The sequence below is a fragment of the Procambarus clarkii genome, chromosome 59, assembly GCF_040958095.1.
Source record: "Procambarus clarkii isolate CNS0578487 chromosome 59, FALCON_Pclarkii_2.0, whole genome shotgun sequence".
In the NCBI taxonomy this organism is placed as follows: domain Eukaryota; kingdom Metazoa; phylum Arthropoda; class Malacostraca; order Decapoda; family Cambaridae; genus Procambarus; species Procambarus clarkii.
In genome coordinates, this window is record NC_091208.1 from 2,981,494 (window position 1) to 2,995,380 (window position 13,887).

Consider the following 13,887-nt stretch of genomic DNA (forward strand, 5'->3'; position numbering starts at 1 on the left):
GGATTAAAACAGAAGAGGACTGTTTGAGGCTTCAAGAAGACCTAGACAAGCTGAAGGAATGGTCGAACAAATGGTTGTTAGAGTTTAACCCAACCAAATGTAATGTAATGAAGATAGGTGTAGGGAGCAGGAGGCCAGATACAAGGTATCATCTGGGAGAGGAAATTCTTCAGGAGTCAGAGAAGGAAAAAGACTTGGGGGTTGATATCACGCCAGACCTGTCTCCTGCAGCACATATCAAGCGGATAACATCAGCGACATATGCCAGGCTGGCCAACATACGAACGGCATTCAGAAACTTGTGTAAAGAATCATTCAGAACTTTGTATACCACATATGTCAGGCCAATCCTGGAGTATGCAGCCCCAGCATGGAGTCCATATCTAGTCAAGGATAAGACTAAACTGGAAAAGGTTCAAAGGTTTGCCACCAGACTAGTACCCGAGCTGAGAGGTATGAGCTACGAGGAGAGACTCCGGGAATTAAACCTCACTTCGCTGGAAGACAGAAGAGTTAGGGGGGACATGATCACCACATTCAAGATTCTGAAGGGGATTGATAGGGTAGATAAAGACAGTCTATTTAACACAAGGGGAACACGCACAAGGGGACACAGGTGGAAACTGAGTGCCCAAATGAGCCTCAGAGATATTAGAAAGAACTATTTTAGTGTCAGAGTGGTTGACAAATGGAATGCATTAGGAAGTGATGTGGTGGAGGCTGACTCCATACACAGTTTCAAGTGTAGATATGACAGAGCCCGATAGGCTCATGAATCTGTACACCTGTTGATTGACGGTTGAGAGGCGGGACCAAAGAGCCAGAGCTCAACCCCCGCAAACACAACTAGGTGAGTACAGTGGATCCCGCGGGTCACTTGGGAGTAACCAAGACCTTAGGCAGGCTTCGGGAACATTTTTATTGGCCGGGCATGGACGCGGATGTAAGAATTTGCAAGACGTGTTTCCCGTGCCAGAGAGCGGGGAAGAACGTCCCTGCCATCCCGAAAGCACCTTTAGTTCCAGTTCCAGCATTTGGCCAGGCGTTTGAGCGCCTAATAATCGACGTCGTGGGGCCACTACCTAAGACAAGAAAAGGGAACAATTACTTATTGACTATCATGTGTGCTTCGACGAGATTTCCAGAGGCGATCCCAGTGCGGAAGGTGACTTCGAAATGCATCATGGGACACCTTCAGCAGTTCTTTGCTTGGGTAGGTGTGCCCAAGGAGATCCAGTCCGACTGTGGAAGTGTTTTCCAGTCGAGGTGGTTTAGGCAGGCTATTGCGAGCTGGGGAATAGCCCAACTACGATCGTCTCCTTATAGACCTCAATCACAGGGAGCGATTGAGAGGTTCCATTCAACTCTGAAGACTATCTTAAGAGTGTATTGTGCTGAACAGGGAGCGGAATGGGATGAGGCTGTCTGTCCAGCCCTGTTCGCGATCCGAGATGCTATAGTTGAGTCTCTGGGATTCTCTCCATTCCAGCTAGTGTTTGGGCACGAAGTAAGGAGCCCGTTATTGATACTGAAGGAGCGGATGACGGCGGAGAAGATATTAGTGACAGTGGAAGAGTACGTGCGAAGATTCCATGAACGATTGAAAACGGCGAAGGAGCTGGCTGCTGAACACTTGAAGACAGCGCAAGAGAAGATGTCGATCTGGTACGACAAGAAGGCTGTCCCAAGGGAGTTCGAGGCAGGAGCCAGAGTGATGATGTTGCTACCTGGGAGGGGTAGAGTGACGGAATCACGCTTTGGTGGTCCATACTCGGTTGTTCGGCGTGTGGGTCCTGTAAATTATGAGATCAGCAAGCCGAATCGCCCTAACAAGACACAGGTGTGTCATATCAATCGTTTAAAGCCATACTTCCCAGAGGAGCAAGAGAGTGCGGGAGTGAAGGGAGCAACACAGTCGCGAGAGGGGAAATTGGTTCTGTGTATGGAGATGGACCAAGTGTTGCCAGCGGAGGAGAGAAAGTGGGCCCGTGCCGATGGTACGCGCCTGTCGAATACAGAGAGTTTGACACACCTAGAAGACAGGCTGCGTCATCTGGATAAAGAGAAAAGGAGAGAACTAGTAACCCTGATAAGAAGGAACAAGTCGCTTTTCACGGATGTGCCCCGATGGCAAAAGAGTGTGGTGCACGAGGTGGACGTGTGCGGAGGAAAGCCAATCAAGCAGAGTGCTTATCGGGTGAGTCCCGAGAAGAGGAAGATCATGCGACAGGAGGTGGAATATCTGCTAGCGAATGATCTCGCTGAGCCCAGCAACGGTGAGTGGAGCTCGCCCTGTGTGCTGGTCAAGAAGAGTGACGGATCATATCGTTTTTGCACTGACTATCGTAAAGTGAATGCCATAACCGTGTCAGATTCTCACCCAATGCCCCGAATAAGTGATTGCGTCGACCAAGTAGGAAATGCAAGGTTTGTCACCAAGGTCGACCTGCTGAAAGGGTATTATCAAATCCCTTTGTCTCCGAGTGCGAGAAAGATCTCAGCGTTTGCTACTCCAGACGGATTGTACCAGTACAAAGTGCTTCCGTTTGGTATGAAGAACAGCGGAAGTTGCTTTCAGAGGATGATGAACGAAGTGCTAAGAGGGATGGAAAGCTGCGCCGTGCATATAGATGATATAGTGGTGTACGCCGATAGCTGGAAACAACACGTGAATCGACTGACGGAGTTATTCCAAAGGTTGGAAGAAGCGAACCTGACTGTTAATCTGGCCAAGAGCGAATTCGGAAAGGCCCGATTAGAATACTTAGATTTCGTCGTGGGTCAAGGGGAAGTGACTCCAGTAGACCAGAAAGTGATGGCAATCAAAGAATATCCGAATCCCAGGACGGGAAAGGAATTGTTACGATATTTAGGGATGGTTGGATACTATCGAGGATTTTGCAATAACTTCTCGACAGTGGCACACTCTCTGACTGAATTGCTATCTAAGAACGTTAGATGGAAGTGGGGGGAAGCATGCCAGGAGTCCTTTGAGAAGACTAAGAAGTTGTTGACTGAAGCGCCAGTGCTGATGTCGCCTGACTTTGAGTCAGACTTTATCTTATACGTCGACGTTAGCGACGTGGGGATTGGAGCCATGTTAGCTCAAGAGAAGGAAGGAGTCCACCGTCCAGTGGCATTCTACTCGAAGAAATTCGAAAAGTACCACAGGGCTTATAGTACAGTGGAAAAGGAAGCCTTGGCCCTGATCCTGGCACTGAAGCATTTTGACATCTATGTGGGTGGAGGTACTAGACCGGTGCAAGTGTTCACCGATCATAACCCCTTGACGTTCGTGCACAGGATGAAGAACACGAACCAAAGGCTGACAAGATGGGCCCTACTGTTCCAAGAGTACTGGCTAGAAATCAGGCACATTAAAGGAAGGGAGAATGTGGTGGCAGATGCCCTCTCCCGGATTTACTAACCGATATGACTCTTATTTTAAGGGGAGGGGTATGTTACGGTGCCCTCTCCTATCTCTTTAGTTTGCCTGCTTTAAGAGTCATATCAGCTCTCCCTACTGATTCTCTGAGGTTCAGGGAGTCTAATGATATATGTGGCGACCAGACCGACTGCCAGTAAAGGGAAGGAAGTTATATTATAAGTTGTAAATAAAGGGAAATTGGCGCCCTGTTATAAAATGAAAGAGTATCCCCTAATGCAGATATGACCTTTTGGAAGGGATACTAGCCGATCGCGGATTGGCCGACTTAGGTCGCGGGCGACAAATCAGGGCCCGCCATGACGTCACCGAGTGCCCTGGGCGGCGCCAACGTCAGAAGTGACCCGACCTTGGAAGCGACAGGACGCACCTCGGTCTGCTCTCCAGGATTAGAGGATCTACAAGCCTTTCTTAGTGGATTAGTGCTGGCTATTGCAGCCCATCGGATATATTGGAGACCCCGCGCTTCTGGGAAGCAAAAGGAACCAAGTTTATTGAGCGAAAGAGGGCCAAACTTGGAAAATATTCGGCGACGACGCAGGGCGGCGACGTTGGACATTGAGGGTCAGAAAAGGTGTGGCGGGCAAGCCTAGCTGTGACCGGGTCACATCCACTGAGGGTCTTGGAAGGACGACACCGTGCCTAGGACAAGGAGCAACGCCTTGTGGAAGGGGCGAGTGTGGGAAAAATAGTGATTAGCTCAGCGCCCATCGATGAACCAGGATTGGGGCAGCTGAATCTCAGGGATTGGAACGGCGACGACGCGAAGGCTCCACGACACCGGAGGACATGTGGAACGTCCTGGATCGTCAAGGATCGACCCAAGGAAGCGTGGGAACCTCACACCATCGAGGGACAGGCGTCGTGAGCCAGGAATGTAAGGTAGATCATTTTCCCTCCCATTACCCCTTGTGTGAGTAGGCTAGTTAGGCCACAATAGTTACTTATGTATGTGGCAACAGGACATTAATACTTTATTAGTAGAGTAGGCTGCAAGGCAGCTTGTGTCCAGGACTGTCAGAGAGGACAGTGTGTATGGATGGCAGGACAGTGAAGAAGAGGCGCCGACGTGGGAAGAGGCCCTCCTGTGAAAGTGTGGGACTCCTGTCTTTCTGCCCAGTTGAAGGAGTGTTGGAGGTCGTGGAAGAAGAGACTGACGATCTCCAGACTTATTATCCATATTTCCATATTCATGTATTACTTGTGATTGTGTGTGTGTTCATGTAATTTGCATCAGTAAATTCACACACTTTATCACTGTGTTTAAGTGTGCCTCCGTTTATGATAATTCTCTATGAGCATACACGAAGGTTATCATAGTACCATCTAGGGGACACAACGTTCTCTATAGAAGTTCTTATTGTCTGGAGGGTGGTAAAGACAGCACAGACTTACATAAAAGTGTACCCTTAGCCATCCGATCAGTATCGGTGCCTGAATGGTGGCAACTATTAACGTAGTGGCTAGAGAGAGGTAAAGCCACACAGACCTTCCTGGGAGAGTACCCTGGGCCAACAGTCTAGTAGCAGATCTATGGGAGTAGCAATCTTCTGGCTACAAACAATATATAATACACCCACTGAACTGCATTGCTGGGGTGCAGATATAATAACCCAGCTGGCGACCTTGCTAAGAAGAAGATAGAGAAGACAGGCAGGAAAGGAGTTCCTGCAACCTTTTTTGTCTGGCAGGCAAGACTCAGGGAGGTTATGGTTATAAGGGAAGCCTGAGTCTTCCTTCACTCCCCCACGGGACTAGGCCGGAACTGTTAACAGCAGTTTCCCCGTGTTTGACTGAAGGGCTTCCAGGGTGAATCAGTGGCACCCCTTTTGTGGTGGAAGCAAAGACCTGCGGAGGTGGGCATTGTTGGTCCTCTCTTGTGTGACCAAGGAGACTCCGGTGAATCCCGGGAGTCGGAGGGGCTGAGTATTTGGGCCTTTTGAGCCCCTAGCAGCCGAGTGTTAGCAGAGCCCTGGCCCGGCCCACCACCCCCAACGTGACACCAATAAGGCGGTATAGAAAATCACGACCAGACGACCAAATGAGTGTGGAAGGAAGAGGAAGAAATCATTATTTATTACTTCTTAAATATAATAGATCGCAATATAAAATTATAACTATATTACAATTTTATAAGCAATATAAAACAAATATAAGAAAGTAAATTTTGTTTCTACTTTTTCAGATAATTTTAAAATTTATCCCAAATTTTAACTGTTTCATTATTATGTAAAAAAAAACATTAATTATATAAAATAGAATTAGTTTTAAAAAGTTCACAGGGGTAGAGACGGGAGGCCATCTCCAGTGACGTCTAGTCTTTGAGAGAGCCATTGGCCACCAGGAAGCTCATCATGCGTCAGAAACGCTACAAGATCAGGGGTACGCCCCTTAAAGAGCAACCATTCTCCAAGACATCTCTCCTGAAGCTCTTTGAAGACATTGCAGGAGTGACCCAACGACATCAAACAGGAAGGCACGGACATCCTCTTCTTCTTTTATAGTGAGGAGGAAGTCGACAAACTTCTGTTTTTCAGCGCCAATTTCCCCAACCAACACCTTCGTCTCAACTTCCCACGCCAGTACCTGGCTGCACACTCTGGCGTTATTCATGATCTCAGCCAATGGATCGTGGAACAAGATGAAGCTGATGAAAGAGCGTTCATGCACGACTTCAAGGAATCAAACCCGGACATAGGGCTTCACGAAGCTCACTTCTTCAACAGAAATCTCTCCCTGATGCTGACCTTCGAGACAGTAGCTGCGGCTACTATGGCTACCAGAAATGGTGTTTACAGCTTTGGTATTCATATTCCGTCATTCCGTGTGAAGATGGAACGTTTTCACATCGTCAACCAGTGCCTCCGGTGCTACGAGTACAGCCACTTCACCAGCAAATGTACCCAGCGTATTCAGAAGTGTAGCCTCTGCTCAGCTGACCACCATTACTCCATCTGCTAGTCTGAAACACTATGCTGTTTGCTGTGCAAAGGCGACCATCCGGCAATCTCCATACGTTGTCCTCATAGACAAGACGTCATTAAAAACATGGAGAAATCCACATCTTCAACCGGAGCCAGTTCCTCGGAAGCAACAAGCCAATCCGCGACCACCTCTACTTCAGGTTTCAACGCCCAAGCCGCCATTTTCCCGGAGCTTCCGGGAGGACGTCCCACTGCTACTACCAGCCAATGGGGAGCCTGCTCCCAAACGCCAACCAGCGATTCGTCGAGCCAGCCATCACCCCCGGCCCACACCGACCAACCACTGAACAGCACAGTTCAAGCATTAACATCAGCGGCCAGCATGATAGCTTGCAATAACCCCCAGGAATACGTAAGAATATTAAATATTCTATACAAAGCAAATGGTCTTCCAGCTTTCATAGTTCCAGAGGAAGTCTTCACCAACACCACTTCAAGTTCTCAAGTTACAGTCTTGGTCCCTGACATCACCGTGAACGCCGCCGTGCTCACGGATCTACTATCAACAGCAAAGCCTGCTTCTCCAGCAACTTCATCACAAGCCACCCAGACGCCGACGCCTCCTCTATCGACTACTGCTACAGTTCCACCTCTCGTGTGCGAAACCTCTCAATGTCCTAAATCAGCTGCTACTCCCATTAAGCCTCAACAGGCAAGAACTCGACCCCCAAGATTCACTGCATCTACTTCTGAGTCAGCTGACTCATCAGATGAGGATGTCTCGGTGGGAACACCACCTCCTCCACTGAAGCAGTCCTACACAACTGAAGATTTCCGGCTGGAAGCTACCTCCAACGATAGCCTCACCGTATCAACACGAAGCAAGACCAACAAACCGGCCAGGAGGCAAGGGAAGAAGAAAAACACAGACGATCTGCGCCCGAGTAAATCAAGGAATCAGTAGAACACCAACGCAAAGCTGAAAAGAACACCGCGACGAGAAGCCCTGCCTCCTACAAGACACATCAGCGAGCACCCATGAGAACTCCACTCTACCACCAAACCGCAGCATCAGCTGCAATTCTTACCCACGGTGGTTGGGCCACCGATCTTTCATCTCCCCTCTTCACCTCGTCTCCAGTTCCTTGCTCAAGATTTTTGCATCCTCGCCCCTGTCTTCAACCCCCTGCTTGCCTGCTCTAGGGCTTTTTAATCGGTTAATCGGTTAAAGTCCAATTATGCAATTCTATATGAAGCACATACTTTTGTAGTGTATTATAGACATTAACTTGTATACTATGCAAGGTGATGGAGAAGATTGTGAGAAAAAACCTAGTAACACATCTGGAGAGACGAGACTTCGTGACAACTCATCAACATGAGTTCAGGGAGGGTAAATCTTGCCTTACAGGCTTAATAGAATTCTACGATCAGGTGACAAAGATTAAGCAAGAAAGAGAAGGATGGGCGGACTGCATTTTTTTGGACTGTCGGAAAGCCTTTGACACAGTACCCCATAAAAGGCTGATGCATAAGCTGGAGAAACAGGCAGGAGTAACTGGTAGGGCGCTCCAGTGGATAAGGGAGTACCTAAGCAATAGGAAGCAGAGAGTTACAGTGAGGGGGTGAGACCTCAGATTGGCGTGAAGTCACCAGTGGAGTCCCACAGGGCTCTGTAATCGGAGCTATCCTGTTTCTGATATACGTAAATGATCTCCCAGTGGGTATAGACTCATTCCTCTCAATGTTTGCTGACGACGCCAAAATTATGAGAAGGATTAAGACAGAGGAGGACACATGAGGTTTCAAGAAGACCTGGACAAGCTGCAGGAATGGTCGAACAAATGGTTGTTAGAGTTTAACCCAAGCAAATGTAATGTAATGAAGATAGGTGTAGAAAGCAGGAGACCAGATACAAGGTATCATTTGGGAGACGAAATACTTCAGGAGTCAGAGAGAGAGAAGTCCTGGGGGTTGATATCACGCCAGACCTGCCCCCTGAAGCTTATATCAAGAGGATAACATCAGCGGCATATGCCAGGTTGTGTAAGGAATCTTTCAGAACATTATATACCATATCTCATCCCCTCCCTGTCCCCCCTTCAATTGACCCCCACCCCTCACTCTAGCATCATCTGTGACCTCGTTACCCACCCCACATCTCACTCCCATGGAACATTTTCCCCCATCAGCAGAACGCTCACTAAGAAGGGAACATGAGAAGGGACAGAAGAAAGTGAGTCTCAAGGCAATGTACACTAACATAGATGGGATTACAAATAAAACAGATGAACTTGCAGAATGGGTACTTGAAGAAAACCCAGACATAATAGCATTCACAGAAACAAAGCAAACGAAAATCATAACAAATGCAGTGTTCCCACAGGACTACTGTGTTGTGAGGAAAGAGAAGGAAGAGGAGGTGGTGGTGTAGCTCTGCTGGTAAGAAAAGGCTGGGATTTTGAGAAAATGGTTATTCAGGGCTGTGAAGGTTTCAGTAACTATATACCAGGTACAATAGCAACTGGAGGACAAAAAATTGTAGTCGCAACCATATATAACCCTCCACCAAATGACAGAAGACCCAGACAGGAATATGATAGAGACAACATGGCCATCATTAACATAATAGAGAGAACAGTGTCTCTCGCTAGTATGAATGGATCTGGAATACTAGTCATGGGGGATTTCAACCATGGGAAGATTGACTGGGAGAACAGAGACCCGCATGGAGGACCAGATACATGGAGAGCTAAGCTGCTGGACGCAGCAACAAGAAACTTTCTTAGCCAGCATATCAAGGGACCGACAAGAATGAGAGGGGAGGATGAACCAGCTATGCTTGATCTGATATTTCCACTTAATGAGTGGGATATAAGGGAGGTTAAGATGGAAGCACCCTTAGGAATGAGTGATCACAGTGTATTGATCTTTGAGTACTTGGTAGAGCTAGGACGTATCTTCCCCAAAAAAGAACTTGAAAACAAAAAACTTGCATACCGAAAGGGGAATTATGAGGGGATGAGAAGTTTCCTAAGGGATATACCATGGGACACAGACCTCAGAGCTAAGTCGGTACAAGGCATAATGGACTATGTCACCCAAAAGTGTCAGGACGCAATAAACAGGTTTATCCCGGCCCAAAGGGAAAAATCCGAGAAGCAAAAGAAGAATCCATGGTTTAACAGGGCATGTATGGAAGCAAAGGTACTGAACAAAAGGGCGTGGAGGAACTTCCGAAATAACAGCACACCAGAAAGCAGAGAGAGATTCCAGAGAACCAGGAATGAATATGTTAGTGTGAGAAGGGAAGCAGTGAAAAATTATGAAAATGATATAGCAAGCAAAGCCAAGACCGATCCAAAGCTACTCCACAGTCACATCAGGAGGAAAACAACAGTGAAAGAACAGGTAATGAAACTTAGAACAGGAGAGGACAGGTATACAGAGAATGACAAAGAGGTGTGTGAAGAACTCAACAAGAGGTTCCAGGAGGTCTTCACAATAGAACATGGTGAGGTCACTGCGCTAGGAGAGGGCGCAGTAAACCAGGCATCCTTGGAAGGGTTCGAAATTACGAGAGATGAGGTCAAGAGACACCTGTTGGATCTGGATGTGAGAAAGGCTGTTGGTCCAGACGGGATCTCACCATGGGTATTGAAAGAGTGTGCAGAGGCACTCTGCTTGCCACTCTCCATAGTGTATAGTAGGTCACTGTAAACGGGAGTCCTACCAGAAATACGGAAGGCGGCGAATGTGGTCCCAATATACAAAAAGGGTGACAGACAAGAGTCCCAGTCCTATCCCAAAACCTTATCCTGTATCTGGTTGCAGTGCCTGCAGACGCAGTGCACTCAAAGGTGATGGTCTGCCTGAGTGCAGAAATATTGAGATATTGTTATTGAATTCAATAAACAACCAGAAAGCAGGTGTTTAACAGTGCCTTACAATGATCACTGCACAGAGCAGTGAGTCCATTCGCATGTCAGAGTCCTCACATTCACGAGCGGTCCTGCTTAGTACATTACGCCACTGGGGTCCTGCTTAGTGCATGACGTCACTTGGGTCCTGTATTAGTGCATGACGTCAGTGGGGTCCTGCTTAGTGCATGACGTCACTGGGGTCCTGTATTAGTGCATGACATCACTGGGGTCCTGCTTAGTGCATAACGTCACTGTGGTCCTCTTTAGTGCATGACGTCAATGGGATCCTGTTTAGTGCATAACGTCACTGGGGTCCTGCTTAGGGCACGACGTCACTGGGGTCGTGCTTAGTGCATGACGTCACTGGGGTCCTGTATTAGTGCATGCCGTCACTGGGGTCCTGCTTAGTGCATAACGTCACTGGGGTCCTGCTTATTGCATGACGTCACTGGGATTAAGTACACTCTGGCCACCTACTGGCTCTATGCTTAGTGATCTGTGGCCACCTGAACAAAACACCAACAACAAGAAACACCAGTGTGACCAAAACACCAACAACAAGAAACACCTGATGAAAGGTGAGTTTCTGTGACAACCACTGGCCTCAGAACAGTAGTATACAGTAGTAAGTGTCCCCCACACTCAACCGTAACGACCATTGCAGTACATAATATCTAAGTGATCCCCACTCACCGCAGACTTTAAAGTTTAAGGACACTGGCCTGTAGTTCAGTGCATCTTGTCTGTCACCCTTTTTGTATATTGGTACTACATTAGCCGTCTTCCATATTTCTGGTAGGTCTCCCGTTTCCAGTGACCTACTATACACTATGGAGAGTGGCAAACAAAGTGCTCCTGCACACTCTTTCAAAACCCATAGTGAGATTCCGTCCGGCCCAACAGCTTTTCTCACGTCCAGCTTCAATACGTGCTTCTTGACCTCATCACTTGCAATTTCGAACCTTTCCAAGGTCGCCTGGTTTGCTGCCACCATACCTAGCGCCGTGACTTCTCCTTGTTCTATTGTAAAGACTTCCTGGAACCTTTTTTTGAGTTCCTCACACACCTCTTTGTCATTCTCTGTGTACCTGTCCTCACCCACCCTAAGTTTCATCACCTGTTCTTTCACTGTTGTCTTCCTCCTGATGTGACTGTGTAGTAGCTTTGGTACGGTCTTGTCTTTGTTAGCTATATCATTTTCATACCTTTTCTCAGCTGCTCTTCTCACACTAACATACTCGTTCCTGGTTCTCTGTTATCTCTCTACTTTCGGGTGTTCTGTTATTTCGGAAGTTCCTCCATGCCCTTTTGTTCAGCTCCTTTGCTTTCATACATTCCCTAGTAAACCATGGATTCTTCTTTTGCTTCTCAGTTTTTTCCTGTCGGGCTGGGAAAAACCTGCTTACAGCCTGCTGACACTTGTGGGTGACATAGTCCATTATGTCTTGTACGGACTTGGTTCTGAGTTCTGTGACCCATTGTATATCCCTTAGGAATTTATGCATCTCCTCATAGTTTCCCTTTCGGTATGCCAGCCCTTTGTTTCCCTGTTCTTTTTTTTAATTTGTGTGTGTGTGTGTGTGTGTGTGTGTGTGTGTGTGTGTGTGTGTGTGTGTGTGTGTGTGTGTGTGTGTGTGTGTGTGTGTGTGTGTGTGTGTGTGTGTGTGTGTGTGTGTGTGTGTGTGTGTGTGTGCGTGTGTGTGTGTGTGTGTGTGTGTGTGTGTGTGTGTGTGTGTGTGTGTGTATGTGTGTGTGTGTGTGTGTGTCTGTGTCTGTGAGTATGTGTGTGTGTGTGTGTGTGTGTGTGTGTGTGTGTGTGTGTGTGTGTGTGTGTGTGTGTGTGTGTGTGTGTGTGTGTGTGTGTGTGTGTGTGTGTGTGTGTGTGTGTGTGTGTGTGTGTGTGTGTGTGTGTGTGTTTGTGTGTGTGTGTGTGTGTGTCTGTGAGTATGTTTCAGTGTTTTTGTAGGGTGGGGGGGAAGAGGAAGAGCAGGATTTAGGCCTTGATTAGCAATATAAAATTATTAAAAATGTATTATTTATTTTTTTTAATTTAAAAGATGTAAATAAATTTTAACACACAACGTTACTATTGTCATTTTTTATATAAATATGTTATTTATATACAAAGAAGCATACGAAACTGGCATTTAGAGATAAATGTAAAAAATTTTGAGTGAACATTACATACACAAAACTTTTATGTTGATCGGAATTATATAAATACTGTGTAATACCGTGGACGTCACTGTTGTTAGAGTGATGGGGACAATTAGCTACTGTGTACCGTGTTTAGAGGCCAGTAGTTGTCAAAGAAACTAACTATTCAACAGGTGTTTCTTATTTGTAGTGTTTTGGTCAGGTGGCCACAGAGCAGTAAGCCTAGAGCCAGCAGGTGGCCACAGAGTACTAAACCTAGCGCCAGCAGGTGGCCACAGAGCAATAAGACTCAAGCCAGCAGGTGGCCACAGAGCAGCAAGCCTAGAGCCAGCAGGTGGCCACAGAGCAGCTAGCTTAGAGTCAGTAGGTGGCCACAGAGCACTAAGCTCAGAGCCAGTAGGTGGCTACAGAGTACTAAACCTAAAGCCAGCAGGTGGTAACAGAGCACTTAACCTAGAGCTAACAGGTAGCCAGAATGGAAGAAAACCGGCTTAAAAATACAGTCCCCCCCCCCACATTACATTAATGTTATATTAGTTACTAAGTTTTGTATATGACGAAGACTCAGTGTAATAAAGTAATTTTAACATCAATTTATGTAAATGCTGATTTAATGCCTTCCCAACAACATTGACAGCTCTTGTTTTACGGGGAGAAACTGCAAAAGTTTGTAGAAAAGAGACAAGAGGAGAGAGGAAGAGGGAAGATGAAGATAAAGGGAAAATGGATAATAATTTAGGCTGCTACATAAAATTGTTTTCGGCAAAGTTTTCTCTCTACATTTACCTGAAACTTTGTTTCGTGACATTGTATACATTTTTATAGCGATGTATAAATTTATACATTTTAAAAAAAAATTGGCACTAGATAATATATTTCTTTTAATTGTTTATGCCTCCAAAATCTAGCAAATGGTTATTATTTTTTAGAAACTTGCCTTAGATAGCTTAAGGAAGATGTCTAGGGCAAAGTTCTAAGGCAAGTTTTAAGGTAATGATATCCATTTTTTCCCTACATTGGAGGTATAACAAAATTGAGAACAATACACACTCAGCTACTCTTCATAAGGCTTCCCAACGTCAAGAAACTGTCATACTTAAGTGCCCTTATCCTAACCTACCAGAGGACCGAAAATAGTCAATGGGACAGTACGTCACTTTCGCCAGCCGTTTCCATTTCCTAGAACGATTAATTTTGGTCTTAGGTAGACTATACGTCAAAATGCGACGTTCTATTAGGAGGACGGCTTGACACGCTATCCAGGAAACTTGGCTGTAATGTTACAATGTATTATGTAATGAGGCTGGTGTCAGGCTCTGTATTTGTAAGAATTATTTCCGATAAACACGACGGTGCAAAGTAGAACAACTTCACAGTACTCAGTGCAACCCGTTCTCGCAAATTTAATAAGTCATTATTGACTTATTAACTACGTGCA

At 46.4% G+C, this 13,887-nt stretch overlaps 1 protein-coding gene across 1 annotated transcript; it reads left to right on the forward strand.

Moving 5' to 3' along the window:
* The first annotated feature begins 6,493 nt into the window (after positions 1–6,493).
* LOC138353651 (uncharacterized) lies at positions 6,494–7,333 on the forward strand. Its single transcript, XM_069306835.1, has one exon. It carries the CDS (start codon positions 6,494–6,496, stop codon positions 7,331–7,333), a length of 840 nt encoding a protein of 279 aa, XP_069162936.1.
* The last annotated feature ends 6,554 nt before the right edge of the window (positions 7,334–13,887 follow it).